Source organism: Theropithecus gelada, chromosome 16, assembly GCF_003255815.1.
Source record: "Theropithecus gelada isolate Dixy chromosome 16, Tgel_1.0, whole genome shotgun sequence".
NCBI classification, from domain to species: domain Eukaryota; kingdom Metazoa; phylum Chordata; class Mammalia; order Primates; family Cercopithecidae; genus Theropithecus; species Theropithecus gelada.
In genome coordinates this window covers 76,937,433-76,952,514 of record NC_037684.1, presented here as the reverse complement: position 1 = coordinate 76,952,514, position 15,082 = coordinate 76,937,433, and the positions used below count along the sequence as shown (strand labels likewise).

At 52.7% G+C, this 15,082-nt stretch overlaps 1 protein-coding gene, 3 non-coding genes and 1 pseudogene across 6 annotated transcripts in view; 1 reads left to right on the top strand and 4 right to left on the bottom strand.

Moving 5' to 3' along the window:
- LRRC75A (leucine rich repeat containing 75A) overlaps positions 1 to 9,163 on the top strand; it is a 47,488-nt gene extending 38,325 nt beyond the window's left edge. The window contains exons 3-4 of one of the 2 annotated variants that reach the window (XM_025363434.1): positions 4,348 to 4,463; positions 8,248 to 9,163. In XM_025363434.1, the coding sequence (XP_025219219.1) occupies positions 4,348 to 4,463; positions 8,248 to 8,791 (660 nt within the window). In that variant the 3' untranslated portion in view covers positions 8,792 to 9,163. The remainder of the gene's footprint in view (positions 1 to 4,347; positions 4,464 to 8,247) is intronic. The other variant, XM_025363435.1, reaches the window with a different exon arrangement.
- A 1,508-nt stretch (positions 9,164 to 10,671) lies between these two features.
- On the bottom strand, positions 10,672 to 13,594 carry LOC112610102 (annotated as a pseudogene). Its single transcript, XR_003116279.1, has 5 exons — positions 13,262 to 13,594; positions 12,973 to 13,016; positions 12,435 to 12,504; positions 11,563 to 11,619; positions 10,672 to 11,328 (listed from the first exon to the last, which is right to left on the bottom strand). The product of XR_003116279.1 is annotated as a putative uncharacterized protein LRRC75A-AS1, mitochondrial (transcript).
- LOC112610486 lies at positions 11,398 to 11,470 on the bottom strand. Its single transcript, XR_003116382.1, has one exon. It is a non-coding gene; the product is annotated as a small nucleolar RNA SNORD65 (small nucleolar RNA).
- Positions 12,584 to 12,654, bottom strand: LOC112610471. Its single transcript, XR_003116369.1, has one exon. It is a non-coding gene; the product is annotated as a small nucleolar RNA SNORD49 (small nucleolar RNA).
- LOC112610472 lies at positions 13,100 to 13,171 on the bottom strand. Its single transcript, XR_003116370.1, has one exon. It is a non-coding gene; the product is annotated as a small nucleolar RNA SNORD49 (small nucleolar RNA).
- Positions 13,595 to 15,082: the final 1,488 nt, after the last annotated feature.

Below are 15,082 nucleotides of genomic sequence, written 5' to 3'. Positions count from 1 at the left end.
ACTTGGTGAAACCCTGTCTCTATTAAAATACAAAAAATTAGCTGGGCGTGGTGGCAGGCGCCTGTAAATCCCATCTACTTGGGAGGCTGAAGCAGGAGAATTGTTTGAATCTGGGAGATGGAGGTTGCAGTGAGCCGAGACCACACCACTGCATTCCAGCCTGGGCAACGAGTGAGACTCCATCTCAAAAAAAAAAAGAAAAAAAATCCCCGTTCCTGAGCCACCCACCCATCACTGGGGTGGCTTAGGCATCAGTGTTATTTTGTTGTTGTTTGGTTTGGTTTGGTTTTTTGAGACTAGGTCTCACTCTGTCTGGAGTGCAGAGGTGTGATCACGGCTCACTGCAGCCTTCACTTTCGGGGCTCAACAGCCTCCTACCTCAGCCTCCCGGGTAGCTGGGACTGCAGGCACAAGCCACCATGCTGGGCTTCATTTTTTGTTTTGGTTTGTTTGTTTGTTTGTTTGTAGAGAGCAGGTCTCACTATATTGCCCAGGGTAGTCTTGAACTCCTGGGCTCAAGTGATCCTCCTGCCTCAGCCTCCCAAAGTGCTGGGATTATAAGAGTGAGCCACAGCACCTGGCCCATCAGTGAACTTTAAAGCTCCCCTGAGATTCCAGTGTGCAAGATTCCAAGGTGAAGAAGCACAGCTCTAGATGGGCCATCTCCAGTGTCACGTCCTATTCTCCCTTTGTTTTTATTTATGCTTTTTTTTTTTTTTTTTGAGACAGAGTCTCACTCTGTCACCCAGGCTGGAGTGCAGTGGCACAATCTCGGCTCACTGCAACCTCTGCCTCCTGGGTTCAAGCAATTCTCATGCCTCAGCTTGCGGAGTAGCTGGGATCACAGGCGCCCGCCACCACACCCAGCTAATTTTTGTATTTTTAGTAGAGATGGGGTTTTGCCATGTTGGCCAGGCTGGTCTCGAACTCCTGACCTCAGGTGATCTGCCCACCTTGGCCTCCCAACGTGCTGGGATTACAGGCATGAGCCACCGCACCCAGCCCCTATTCTCCCCTTGAGCTCCAAGGTCAGCTCCCAGCATGGCCCCCTCCCTGAACCTGTGCTGGCCATGGCCTCCTTGTTGGAAACCCAGTGGCCTCTGGGTGGGGGTCTAACCGCATTAGCCACTCTTCTCCTTGGTGTCTGGACTCTGCTCCTCCTGCTGCTCTGACGGAGTCTTCTCGGACTGCCGTGTGTCCAGTGTCCTCTCTCCCTTCTGCTCGGCTCATTCTCTGGCCAGGGGTTTAATCTTACTGATGAATGTGTCCAGCCTGGACCTGTCTTGAGCCCCAGCCCCGTAAGTCCAGTGGCATCCGCAGCTGGAGGTCTTGTGAGCCCCTCAAACTTACTGTGGCCCCACGTGGGCTCACCCTCCTGCCTTCTCACCCTCTTCTTGTCCTGAGCCCCTTGACTTCTACTCAGGTCCCAAGCCCAAAGCCTAGACCTTCCTCACCCTCCCTGCCCACGCCTTCTCCATCCAGCATATCAGTCAGCTGCGTGACCTCTGTCCCCTCAGCCTCTTCCAATAGCCTGGCCCTGAGTCACCCTCTCCATCTCCTGTCCACCCCTCTCTCCATCTCCCAGTCCAAGGAACAGCCCCCTTCAGGGACTCCCCTGCAGCCCTCATGACCAGCTCCTCCTGCTTCACCCACCTTACTTCCCCCCCCCCCGCCACAGTAGTGTGGCCAGGCTCAGCAAGAAGCCAAGTCTAGGAACCGAAAGGTGTCAGCTCCAGGTGTGGGGAATGAAACTGTAAAGGCAGATGCTCACCTGCCTCTACATCTGCAACACGCAAGAGTGACACACAGGTGTAGCACACAGGTGTGATACAGGCACAAGTGGCAGGTGATACAAGCTTATTCATCAGACGGCCAGGCACCAGGAAGCTGGGGGCAGGGGTGGAGATGGGCTGTGAACTGGAGCCCAGGGGGCTCCTCCAAATCCACTCAGTTCAGTCTCAGACCCTCCTTTGCCTCCTGGGTCCTCCACAGATGCCTCTCTCCTTTGGAAATTCAACTCCCATCTTCCCACCTCCTCTCTCTCGTCCCCCTTCCTCAGATTCTCCTTCTCTTGCCTTCCCATCAGCCCCAGGCCCATCCCCAGCCCTCTGGGCCTCAATTTCCCCCACTGCATAATGGGGATAACGAAAGTATCTCCTGCCCTGGGATGCTGTGGGAATTCCATAACCTTCTTGCATGATGTCTGGTGTGCAGGGCTGACAGTGGCTTGAACCATGGAGGGACCAGATGTGATCAGGCCCCAGGCCTTCACCTGCCCTCATGTCAGTAACACACCCCATGGCTGCCACATCCCCAAGCCCTGCCACAGACTGTTTCCTCCTCACTCAGAGATGCCTCAGGTTTTCTTTCTCCATCCGAAATCACTAACCCATCGCTCTCAAAAGCTGAGCTCAGCCTGGGCGTGGTGGCTGACACCTGTAATCTTAGCACTTTGGGAGGCCGAGGTAGGTGGGTCACTTGAGGTCAGGAGTTCAAGACCAGCCTGACCAACATGGTGAAACCCCATCTCTACTAAAACTACAAAAATCAGCTGGGCATGATGGCGGGTGCCTGTAATCCCAGCTACTCGGGAGGCTGAAGCAGGAGAATCGCTGGAACCCAGGAGGCGGAGGTTGCAGTGAGCCGAGATCGCCCCATTGCACTCCAGCCTGGGCAACAGAGCAAGACTCCGTCTCAAAAAAATAAATAAAATTAAAACAAAGCTGAGCTCAAATCTAAGCCTGGGCAGAAGTAACCTTCCCTCCTTGCCCTGCCAGAGTTCCCTATGCTGGTGCCGGTATTCACTTAGAGAGCATGCCTGGAGAGGTCGCTGTGGGTTGGCCTCTATTCAAAGCACTGTACTAGTAGTGACTCATTTAATCCTCACAGAAACTCTTGTGAGGGCTGTACTGTAATCCCTTCACAGATGTGGCTTGGAGGCACAGAGAAGTCAAGCAATTGTCCAAGGCCACACAGAACGGGACAAAGCCAGGACTTGAATCCCCGCAGTTTGGCCCCAGGTCTTTGCTCTTCACTACTCAATACGCTGTTTGTCCGCTAGCAGAGGGGTATGGGAATTGTAATGACAAAGCGGCCTACTGAGCACCCATTCTGTGCCAGGCGCCATGCTGACCACTGCGCGTGGTTAACGCGCCGGACCTCCCCACACTGAGTCATTGGCCACGTGTGGGTTTGCATCCGAGCCCAGCGTTTGCATCCAAGCCTCAGCACTGGCCCACTGGCAAGAGCACACTGTGGCCCTCACTGCCTGGAGTGACTCATGCCCTCACCCTGTCCAGCACCAGTTTGGCTCCGGGGACTGTTGGATGGACTTTCCTAGGGATGTAGTCGGAGTCTGTAGCATCTTTCAGCTGCATCATTTAACCCAGTGTCTGCCATAACAAAAAATCACAGACTGGTGGTCTAAACAGCAGACAGTTCGTTTCTCACAGCTCTAAAGGCCAGAAATCCAAGGCTGGCTGGTGGGTTTCCTCCTGAGGCTCTCTCCTAGGTCTGTCGGCCCCTCCTCCTCCTATGACCTCCAGTGATCATTCCTCTGCATGTCTGTGTCCTCATTTCTTCTTCTTAGGACACCAGTCATATAGGATTAGGGCCTACTCCTCTGACCTCATTTTACCTTAGTCACCTCTTTAAAGACCTTGTCTCCAAATACAGCTGCATTCCAAGGTACTAGGGGTTAAGGACATCAATATGTGATTTTCAGTGGATACAGTTCAGCCTATGACACCCAGGGTTTCAAACTCAAGTGCCGATGGGCCAGACAAGAATGCCTGTGAATGAATTGGGCTGGGAAAGACTTGGCCTCTTCATTCATTTGTTCTCACTTTTGAGGGAGACACTGGTAAAAATATCTCATTTTCCTCTTTACTATGTGAAATACAAGGACATGAACATTTGTTCTTGGCCGTATCCTAGCTTCCTAGAACAAGTGCCTGGCTCCCAGTAAATGCTCAATAAATCTGCTGAGCAAGAGAATGCACAGAGCAGCCCTGGACATTGGGGAGTGGCAGGGACCATGATGAGTCCCAGCCAGGGGGTCAGCAGGCACTTGGCTCCAGCCAACTGTTGTCCAATCTCCTGGAATCCAGACTTATATACATCTGTTTTTCAATGCTAGCAACTAATTCACAAAAACTAAAACCATCCTGCAGACCTGTTTGTAGCCACTGCCATCTGCCTAGGGTGCCCACCCTAGGCCAGCAGAGCAAGGCCTCCCCCAGCTCAGCCTGGGGGAGCTGGGCTCGTACCCGGGAGACAGGAAGCCTGGGGGCTGAGACTGGTGCACCCAGCCACTCAGGGCCCCACCACCCCTGGTTGCCTCTGCAGGAAGGCGATGCGCTGGGCACCATGGAGAAGCTGTGTCGGCAGCTGACATACCACCTCAGCCCCCACTCCCAGTGGAGGCGGCACCGGGGACTGGTGAAAAGGAAGCCACAGGCTTGGTGAGTTACAGTCCCCTGGGTGGGTCTATGCCAGGCTGAGTGTGTGATACAGGGCGCCCCTCTCAGGGATGTAGGGAAGGGAAGGGCGGGAGTCATGGGGGGCGGTCACAGAAGCTGCCTGAAAGAGGTAAGATGGAAGGATTCCAGGATGGGGAAACAGCTAGAGGGGGACCCTGGTCTGGTGGGTGGGAGCTGGGGAGTATGGGCCCACTGAGATGGGATGGGCAGGAGGAAGATTTGAGAAATTTCTAATTCCTGGTGTGCTAAAGTGGGCACTCCCTGCCAAGCACAGTGTTTGGCTCATGCCTGTAACCCCAGCACTTTGGGAGGCTGACGCAGGTGGATCACTTGAGGTCAGGAGTTCGAGATCAGCCTGACCAACATGGCGAAACCCTGTAAAAATTCAAAAATTAGCCAGGCGTGGTGGCATACACCTGTAATCCGTTTCTTAGGAGGCTGAAGCAGGAGAATCACTTGAACCAAGGAGGCGGAGGTTGCAGTGAGCAGAGATGGCGCCACTGCACTCCAGCCTGGGCAACAGAGCACTCCCTATTGAACTCCTCAGTTATCTCGGATGTCCTCAGAGGGACCCAGACCCCAGCCATGTCCCTGGTCCATACAGCAACAAGGGGGTTCAGAGTCCCTTGAAAATTGGTAGGGGTTAAGGGGCAAATTGGACACAGAACCTGTAGGCTGTGATAACACTGTAGGAAGCAAGTAGAGGGGAGCCTGGAAGGAAGGCTTCCTGGAGGAGGAAGCACAGCTGTCTTTTTGCAAATGGTAGCCCAGTGGTGTGCCTTCACAAAGACTCTGGCAAGGCCTTGGTGCTGCTGTTAGCTCATCCCAGCAGGTCTCTGCAGGCTGGGGAGGGAGGGGCTGTCCCCTTCCCTCATGAAGAAGAAAGAACTCTGGTGCCTCCTTCTGTTCTGGACCCGCCCCCCACCCCCGCCCACAACCAGGAGATGGATCCTGGAGAGGCCCATTCCCAGGTGGATGAAGAATATAAGGCTGTCCTGGTGTTGGCCACGGGAGGGGCTCCACCTGGGTAGAGGGGACATATATGGGGATACAGCAAGACAGGGGGCCCTTGGAACCTGAAAAGCCATGAGGAGACTGAGCTGGTTCTTTAGCATTGGAAAGCTGGAAGTTTGAGCTCTGCTGGAAGGGCCTCTCCTGGTTCCCCACACACACGCATGCTCAGTCTGTTCTTCATTCGGAAGCCATGTCATGAGGTCTCATTCCCCTCGGGTGGAATCTCATGGCACCTGAATGAAACTCAAGCATGGGCCTCTGATTTGCCCTCCTCGCCCCCTGGTCTCACCTCCCCTGCTCTCCCACCCCAGCCACACTGGCCTTCCTGCTGGTTCACAGACACACCAGGCCCTTTCCAGCCTCGGGGCCTTTGTGCCTTCTGCTGGAACCTTCAGCAAACTCTTCTGATGGCCCATGCTTGCTTTTTCATGTGTCAGTTCACACATTACCTTCTCCTGAGTAGCCACAGCCCCACGCTACTATGTCGCCCCACACTCACATGGTTTTGTGTGTGGTCTATCTCCCCCAGTAGAGGAAGAACAGGGATTTTGTCCATCCTGTTCACCATTGTGACCCTAGTGTCTAGGATACTGCCTGGCACACAGGTGAGTTTAACAAATGTTTGTTAAAAGAACAAATGGGCCGGGCACGGTGGCTCACGCCTATAATCCCAGCACTTTGGGAGGCCGAGATGGGCGGATCACCTGAAGTAGAAAGTTCAAGACCAGCCTGGCCAACATAGTGAAACCCTGTCTCTACTAAAAATAAAAAAATTAGCTGGGCATGATAGTGCACACCTGTAATCCCAGCTACTCAGGAGGCTGAGGCAGGAGAAACACTTGAACCTGGGAGGCAGAGGTTGCAGTGAGCCAAGATCGCGCCATTGCACTCCCCTCTGGGCAAGAGTGAGGCTGTCTCCAAAAAACAAAAAGCAACAAATTGGGGAGGAGATATCACTGTTGTCAATTGACTGGTTAGGATCACCCAGCTGGTAAGCGGTGGGACTGAATTCAAACCCAGCTCAGGCTGTTCACTACCACACTGCTTCCCTGGTGGAATGGCATCAATAATAGCACCAACACTTAAATCAAGCTGCACAGATGGCTGACAGCATTCCAAGCATTTAAATGTCACGCCTTGAGAGCTTTACCTTCCAGTTCCCTGGGGCTGGACCCCAGTCAGAATCAAAATGAACAAACTGTGGACAGCCTCCCAGCTTAGATCTCAAGGACGAATGTGCCCTGTGTTGCCAGGAAGTACAGGCCATGACCCTTGAGCTGCTGACAGTAGCATATGCTCTTGGAGCGGGCTGGGAGCCCCCTCCACCTCCGTCTCCTTCCCAGCACACTTAGAAACGCAGAAAATGGGGCTGGGCACCGCGGCTCACGCCTGTAATCCCAGCACTTTGGGAGGCCAAGGTGAGGGCACCGTGGCTCACGCCTGTAATCCCAGCACTTTGGGAGGCCGAGGTGGGCTGATCATGAGGTCAGGAGACCGAGACCATCCTGGCTAACACAGTGAAACCCCGTCTCTACTAAAAATACAAAACAAGTAGCCAGCCGTGGTGGCACACGCCTGTAGTCCCAGCTACTCGGGAGGCTGAGGCAGGAGAATTGCTTGAACCCAGGAGGCGGAGGTTGCAGTGAGCCGAAATGGTGCCACTGCACTCCAGCCTGGGTGACAGAATAAAACTCCATCTCAAAAAAGAAAAAGAAATGCAGAAAATGGCCAGGCGTGTTGGCTCATGCCTGTAATCCCAACACTTTGGGAGGCCAAGGTGGGTGGATTACCTGAGGTCAGGAGTTCCAGACCAGCCTGGCCAACATGGTGAAACGCTGTCTCTACTAAAAATATAAAAATTAGCCAGGCATGTTGGCAGACGCCTGTAATCCCAGCTACTCAGGAAGCTGAGGCAGGAGAATCGCTTGAGCCCGGGAGGCAGAGGGTGCAGTGAACCAAGATCGTGCCATTGTATTCCAGCCTGGGCGACAGTGAGACTGTCTCCAAAAAAAAAAAAAGAAAGAAATGCGGAAAATGAACATCTCACCTCTGCACCTGGGCCTGGAGCCAGCAAACAGACAGCGGGGGTGGGGTGGGGGGTGGGGGTGTGCCGGGAAAGGCACACTTGCCTTCAGCTTGAACTGCTTGGGGTCTGTCCCAAGAGCAAGCAGGAGAAGCAAGGAGTAAGGCACTCAGCCTCCAGGAGTCAGCAGCTGCCACCAGGCTCAGAGCCCCTGAGCCCTGCCCTGCCTGCTGTCTTACCGGCTCCTCCTAGGGAATCCTTCTCGGTGGGGAAGATGGTCTTGAAAGAGGGGACTCAGGTATCCTTTGTGCCATTCATGGGAGCTGAGCTGCCACCCAAGGGTGGTAGAAGTGGGAAGCTGAGTCGAAGTGATGAATACAGCAGCAAATGTTTATTCATCACTCACCTATACAAGGCACTATTTTGCACTTATGAACTTATTTCATGTAACAGCCCAATGGTACTCTTAACTCAATTTTTCTGGTAAGTGAGGGCAGCCATATACCTCAGGCTATGGCCAGCTGGGCCCTGACAGCTGAGATGTGCAGCAATGGCAGGGGACTGAGGTCCCTGGTTACGTCCACCTCTGCACTTGTGGCGTCCGAACCTCCAAGCGTTTCGTAAAAGCGGTCCCCAGTGTCAGAGAGCCGAGCAGAGGCTGGCACTGCAGCTTCTGGGGGAAAGGCCTGCCCCATGTGCCTGAGCCTTCCTTGTCCCTTTTCCCTTCAGCCTCAAGGCTGTCCTGGCCGGGAGCCCCCCAGACAACACAGTGGACCTGTCGGGCATCCCACTGACCTCCCGAGACCTGGAGCGAGTGACCAGCTACCTACAGCGCTGTGGGGAGCAGGTGGACAGCGTGGAGCTGGGCTTCACAGGCCTCACGGATGACATGGTCCTGCAGCTGCTGCCGGCGCTCAGCACCCTGCCCCGCCTCACCACGCTGGCACTCAATGGCAACCGGCTGACCCGGGCTGTGCTGCGCGACCTCACTGACATCCTTAAGGATCCCAGCAAGTTCCCCAATGTCACGTGGATTGACCTGGGCAACAACGTGGACATCTTCTCCTTGCCCCAGCCCTTCCTGCTCAGCCTGCGCAAGCGCTCACCAAAGCAGGGCCACCTACCCACCATCCTGGAGCTGGGTGAGGGCCCGGGTAGTGGGGAGGAGGTCCGGGAAGGGACAGTAGGCCAGGAAGACCCTGGAGGGGGCCCTGTGGCACCTGCCGAAGACCACCATGAGGGCAAGGAGACTGTAGCTGCAGCTCAGACGTGACATGGAAGTGAAGGGCCTCACCAGGGAGTCCTTGTTGGGTAGAATGCGCAAGGGGAGGGAGCTTCTATCAGGTGGGTTAAGGATATTGCCAAAAATTGGCCTGGGCCACCCACCTACAGAAAGGCAAACCATAGCATCTGGGGAAGGGGATGTGTTAAAACTTCCCATTGGTCCTCTCCATCTGCCCCCAATCCCATTATCTGCCATTTGACTCTTAAGTCATCCCAGGCCCCAGAGAATTCTCAGCTCAGCCCATGGCCTTCCCCAAAGACTTGTGGAAATGGGCACATGGCTAGAGGTACTGGAAGCCTGAGCCATTGTGAAAACCAAGAGCTTTCCCCCAGAAAAATTAGACAGTAGGGCCCCTACCTGCATTGCATTACATTTTTCATTTAGGGGAACAAGCTCCAACCAGGTGAACGTGTCACCACTCAAGGGAGGTGGGAATCTTTAGCAAAACTCCTGTAACTCAAGAACCTGAGGGGAAGGGGTTGGTTGCCAGAGACCCTAGTTCCATCTATGATATGGGTGGACTGAACGTGTTCTACCTCCTTATGGAGACTCAGCCCCATTTCTGAGACCCACCTTGTGATTCCAGGTATCTACCCATAGGACCAGCTATCACTATGCCCTTTAACAATCAGAGCAGCCTACGATGCCCTGTAGCAGTGCTCAGGACATGGTGCCCATGCATACAGGCATAAAGTCCTGTTCAGAAATCCCTTATCAACCTTCCCTACCCACTGCTGGCTGAAAAACTACCAGACTTCTGTGTGGGCTCTGATGTCCTTAGCATGCAGTCCAAGTGACAGGCCTGGCTTCCTTCTCGTCACTTGTCAGTATGACTTCACTGACCTAGACAGGCCACAGGAACTCTTTTCCCGTAACTCTTTTTTTTTTTTTTGAGACGGAGTCTGGCTCTGCCGCCCAGGCTGGAGTGCAGTGACCGGATCTCAGCTCACTGCAAGCTCCGCCTCCCGGGTTCACGCCATTCTCCTGCCTCAGCCTCCCGAGTAGCTGGGACTACAGGCGCCCGCCACCTCACCCGGCTAATTTTTTGTATTTTTTAGTAGAGACGGGGTTTCACCGTGTCAGCCAGGATGGTCTCGATCTCCTGACCTCATGATCCGCCCGTCTCGGCCTCCCAAAGTGCTGGGATTACAGGCTTGAGCCACCGCGCCCGGCCTCCCATAACTCTTAAGTAATCCACTAACACATTCCAGAAAACCTGCTGCAGAAGGTGGGCTTTAAAACCTTTAAAACCTAGGACCACGCCAGAGTCCAATCCCTTGGCAGATCCAGCAAGATGCCCGGGGAGAGGGAGAAACAAACTGGGGGCTCCCAAAGGAGCCTAACTTAGCAAAGGTTCTCATCTTACACCCTCCCCTTACCCAAATGCCCTCCTAGTGAAAGGGCCCTACCAGTTAAGCAATCTCTTCTAAATAACAGGCAACCCCTAGATCTAAGAGCCAAGCGATTCTCCTGGCTCAGCCCCCCAAGTAGCTGGGAGATTGGGAGCCAATCACTCTTGAACCTTGTGGGAAAACAGTATGGGGAGTACGCTCCGACAGGCCTTGGTAAGCAAGATTCCAACACAGGAAGACAGCAAAATGGGGCCTAGAGTATGGGCCCTGCGTGCTGTTAAGGCTGTGGTTAGGAATGGTGCAGTGCTGCAGGAGCTGGAAGAAGGGCACACCAAGGAACACAGAGCAGCAGGGGCCGAAATGCTTTGAATTTCTGCCTTCAGTCTAAAGCTGTAGAATAGGGGGTTAAGAGCTTAGGCAGACCACAGGGAAGTTTACAAGCTAGAGCAAATATCTGGACTGCTAATATCTGACAATAGTAGGCGAAATTTACTTTTTCTTCAAATACACATTTTTAAGAATCGATACCCAAGACCATCCTTTATTGTAGTATTAGTTCATGGTAACTGCATGAAAAAACATTTCAGGAAGAATTTACAATTTCCGGCTTAAAGAACTTGCCCACCAACATAACCAATTTATGAAAGTCAATTCATTAAAAGGTACAGCACCCCCTGTTGGGCAGGATGGCAAGGGACAAAGCTACAACGTGGCCTATGCCTTGGGAAGCTGAGGCAGGAGGACCATCTGAGCCCAGGAGCTTGAGACCAGCCTGGGTAACACAGTGAATCTGCCTCAACAAAAAAAAATTTTAGCCAGATGTGCTGTGAGCTATAGTCCCAGCTACAAGGTGGGAGGATTGCTTAGGTCTGGGTGATTGAGGCTGCAATGAGCTGTGATTGTGCCACCACATTCCAGCCTGGGCAACACAGCAAGACTGTCTCAAAAAAAAAAAAAAAAAACCCAAAAAAACTCAAGAATGTAATGAATGATACCCAATGTGCCTTTTCTAGAAAAAGTTGCCAAATATATCTCTTGGATCTGCTGAGCATGTCCTCTGATACACAAAGCAATCATGTTTCTACACCCAATGTTGATGCTGGTTAAAGTTTTCATAATCCAAACTGACGGCAGCTACTGGTCCTTGGGATTGACATCCTCTGGGAATATAACCTGCAAAGAAACTACATTTCAATCTCACTTTCTGCACCAACTGACAGTCAATCGCAGGGTAAGAGATATCTTCAGAAAACCGTAGGTTCACCACTACACAATCTGCCGGTAATTCCAGCTATTTTGGGTGATTTCATCATTTGATATCTTTTTTTCAAGCGAGTTTTAAGAAGATCAGCTGTTTATTCATTCCACTATTGGGTTGAGGGGGTCATTAGCCAGCTCAAGGCTTACCTTCTTTTGGGCTAAGATGCTGCCGCCAGCTCTAAAACGGCACTCTGTTCTCAAAACCTGGGGGAATGGAGAAGGTGCATACATCTTAGAGACTGCAGAGCAGGAGAGGCATTTCTGATGACAGCGTCAATTAATGACTTTACAAATTTAAGTCCATCCTAACAAAAGCCCCTTAAGACCTTATTAGAGGTAATTTTTGTAAATTATTGAGGACTACAAATCTTAATTAGCTTCTCAGGGAGTTGTAATTTTTTTTTTTGGGGGGGATGGAGTCTTGCTGTTGCCCAGGCTGGAGTGCAGTAGCACAATCTCAACTCACTACAACCTCCACCTCCCGGGTTCAAGCGATTCTCCTGGCTCAGCCCCCCAAGCAGCTGGGATTACAAGTACACGCCACCACACCCGGTTAATTTTTGTATTTTTGGTAGAGACGGGGTTTCACCATGTTGACCAGCCAGGCTGGTCTTGAACTCCTGACCTCAGGTGATCCACCCACCTCAGCCTCCCAAAGTGATGGGATTATAGATGGGATTATAAGCCACCGTGCCCTGCCAGCCTCAGGGAGTTGCAATCTACGTTTCAGTCACATCACTTTAAACTTCACAGAGCTTACTTTTCCTTTTCATATCTGAGGAAAACTACATCTCAGCAGACAGGTAATTTGCCCAAGACTAAACAGCCAAGAGGTAAATAGAGTAGCCCCTCTTTCTAGCTATTCCACCCTGGCTCCAATGCCACCGGAAACCAAAATCGGTATCTCTGGGATAGGCTACACTGTTACAAGGTATCAGGTTAACCAAATTCAATTGCCAACATTCCACCTGATAGCTAGGCATGGTCAGCCACTAGCCTCCCCATAGAGCAAGGCTTACCTTGTGGCAGGCTCCTTGCTCCAATACTCAGCTGCCAAACATGCTGCTGCTATCTTCACGAATTTGCAACCTAGGTGAATATAGCAATTAGGTCACCGTTCAGACAAGTTTTACTCCTGGGAACCAGCAAGTGGTGAAGACTTAACTGCGATCAGACAGGAGTAGTTTTCGTCAGTTATCGCTTCTGACGGCACTTCCTATTAGTGATTTCATCAGAGCAGTCAAGCACCTCACAATTCTCCAGTACTGCTCGAGATCTAGACCCTACCTGAAAAATCTAACGCTGCCACTGGAGACATTTCTTAACGAAGGAGTTTGCTTCTGCCTATCGCTTTGCTTTAAATGCAGTTCTAGGTTAGGAATGTGGGCAGCCATCTCCAGTTTCTATTTCAGTTCCATCATATGCAATGATTTGACACATTACCCTCAAGTGTATAAAACACCTAAACGTAGAAAACTGTCAAAACGCCAATTTCCGTGCATTCAAGATGACAAAACTACGTTGCATGTTTAAACCCTACCCCAGAGGGCCTCTTACCTCATGGCTACCCCGTCTTCAGCACTCTGCGGTGGGCAGGCAATCTGAAACAGGGAGTGAAGGACAGGAATTCAGGGCAGGTTCTGGCAGTTATGGTCAACTAAGTTGTAGAGGTTTCAGCGACTGCGGTCAGATAGACGTTAAACGTCGTCAGTTATCGCTTCTGACGGCACTTCCTATTACAAGTATCATCAGGACAGTCGAGTAAGTCTTCCAGTAATCCCGTTACAATCTTACCGACGTACACCGCCCTCGGGGTACCCCAAACTGCAAGCCGACACCAACTTACCCAGCTCTCTCGGGTTTGCACACTCCCCACGGCGGGCCGGAGAACCGGGTCCCGGCCTTCGCAGACTCCAGGCTCTGGTAGATGTGGCCCTACCACAAAAGGGTAATCCACGAGCCTCATCCACGGCAGCCGGATTCAGCCCCCCGCTGCCCTGCCAAGCTGTCCAACACCGGGCCGAAGGCCACGCGAGCGCAGGAGCCGGGGAGCCACGCCATCTCAACAGCTGCCCTCTGCCCTCTAGTCAGGCTTCCCGGGAACATCTCCCCAGAGACCGCAGAAGCTCGAGCTCTTATTTGCTCTTGCCCCCAGCTACCACTCCCAGATTCGCGGAGACCCTACCTCCACAACAACGGGAATGAAAAGGTCACAACTTATGCGCTCCAGGCCCTTAAGGAGTCGGGATATCCTATTCGTCACAAAAGGAGGGGGACGCTGGCAAAGACTCATGGGAACTTTCCGCCAAGTAGCGATGCAGACCGGCGCGCAACCCAGGGCTCCCCCTCCTGTTGAGCCTATGGTCTCTTCCACAGCCCCAGGAATTGTGGGTCACAACACGCGGGCGAGTTCCAGGGCGCCTGCGCGACGGCTGGAGCGCGCGTTTGGGCCCCGCCTCTGCCACGCCTTAGGTGGGTGGTTTAGGGCCAATTACTCATTCTCTGTGAGCTTCCGATTGGTCATCCAGAAGACGGAGACACCGGCGCCCCGGAAGATCACATAAGATAACACACGTGAAACCCTGCAGAACCGTGGCACACAGCAACCATTCATCCTAGTATCTTCTCCTGAACTATTCAGCATCGCCAAATACTTTCCCCACAGCACCATATCCACGGGGCCTCTCAAACCCCTGCGCACTGGCCACCGTCATTACTCCTTCAGCACGACCTTTAGGGAACGAGCTGACGTCTTATCTGGATCCACGTCCATCCTCTGTTCGCCTCTGGGGTAAAGCTCTGCCCACCTTCTTTCCTCATTCCTTGGGGCCTCATCCACCTATGCCCCTGTCTCACTTTCCATGGAAAACTCTCTCTGTACTGAAGCTTTCCTTTCAGCCTATGAACATACTCAGCTCTCTCCTTGAAAAATAATGCATGCAACCACGTTTTGCACACACACGTTATACCAAGGGAGCGAAATTCATTTTGACTGCAAGAAACTGGGAAGGCAATCATAACACCTTTTGAGCTGGCCTCAGAAATAAGTGTAGGGTTTTTTGTTGTTGTTGGTTTTTGTGGGGTTTTTTTTTGTTTTTTTTTTTTGAGACGGAATTTCTCTCCTGTTGCCCAGGCTGGAGTGCAATGGCGCGATATCCGCTCACCGCAACCTCTGCCTCCCGGGTTCAAGTGATTCTCCTGCCTCAGCCTCCCGAGTGGCTGGGATTACAGGCATGTGCCACCACGCCCGGCTAGTTTTGTATATTTAGTAGAGACGTGGTTTCTCCATGTTGGTCAGGCTGGTCTCGAACTCCTGACCTCAAGTGATCTGTCCGCCTCGGCCTCCCAAAATGCTGGGATTACAGGTGCCTGGCAAGAGTAGGGTTTTAATGGAGGAGGGGGCTTCCAGCAAGAGCCAGGTCAAGGGATCAAGCACGAGGTCCCTCGGCCTGCCTGTATTTGGGGAGAGTGCTAAGGAGGGAGGGGTAACAGAGGTGGAGGGGAGGAGGTGTCTGGAAATGCTTGGGCAAAACCGTGGGGGTCTCGGGATGCCAGCTAGGGCATTCTGTGGGTACTGGGGAGCCTCTCAGGCCTTCAGAGCACAAAAAGGACATGTTTGTCTTGTATCTTAGGAAGGCCTCTCTGGCTGCCCTGCAGAGAATGGCTT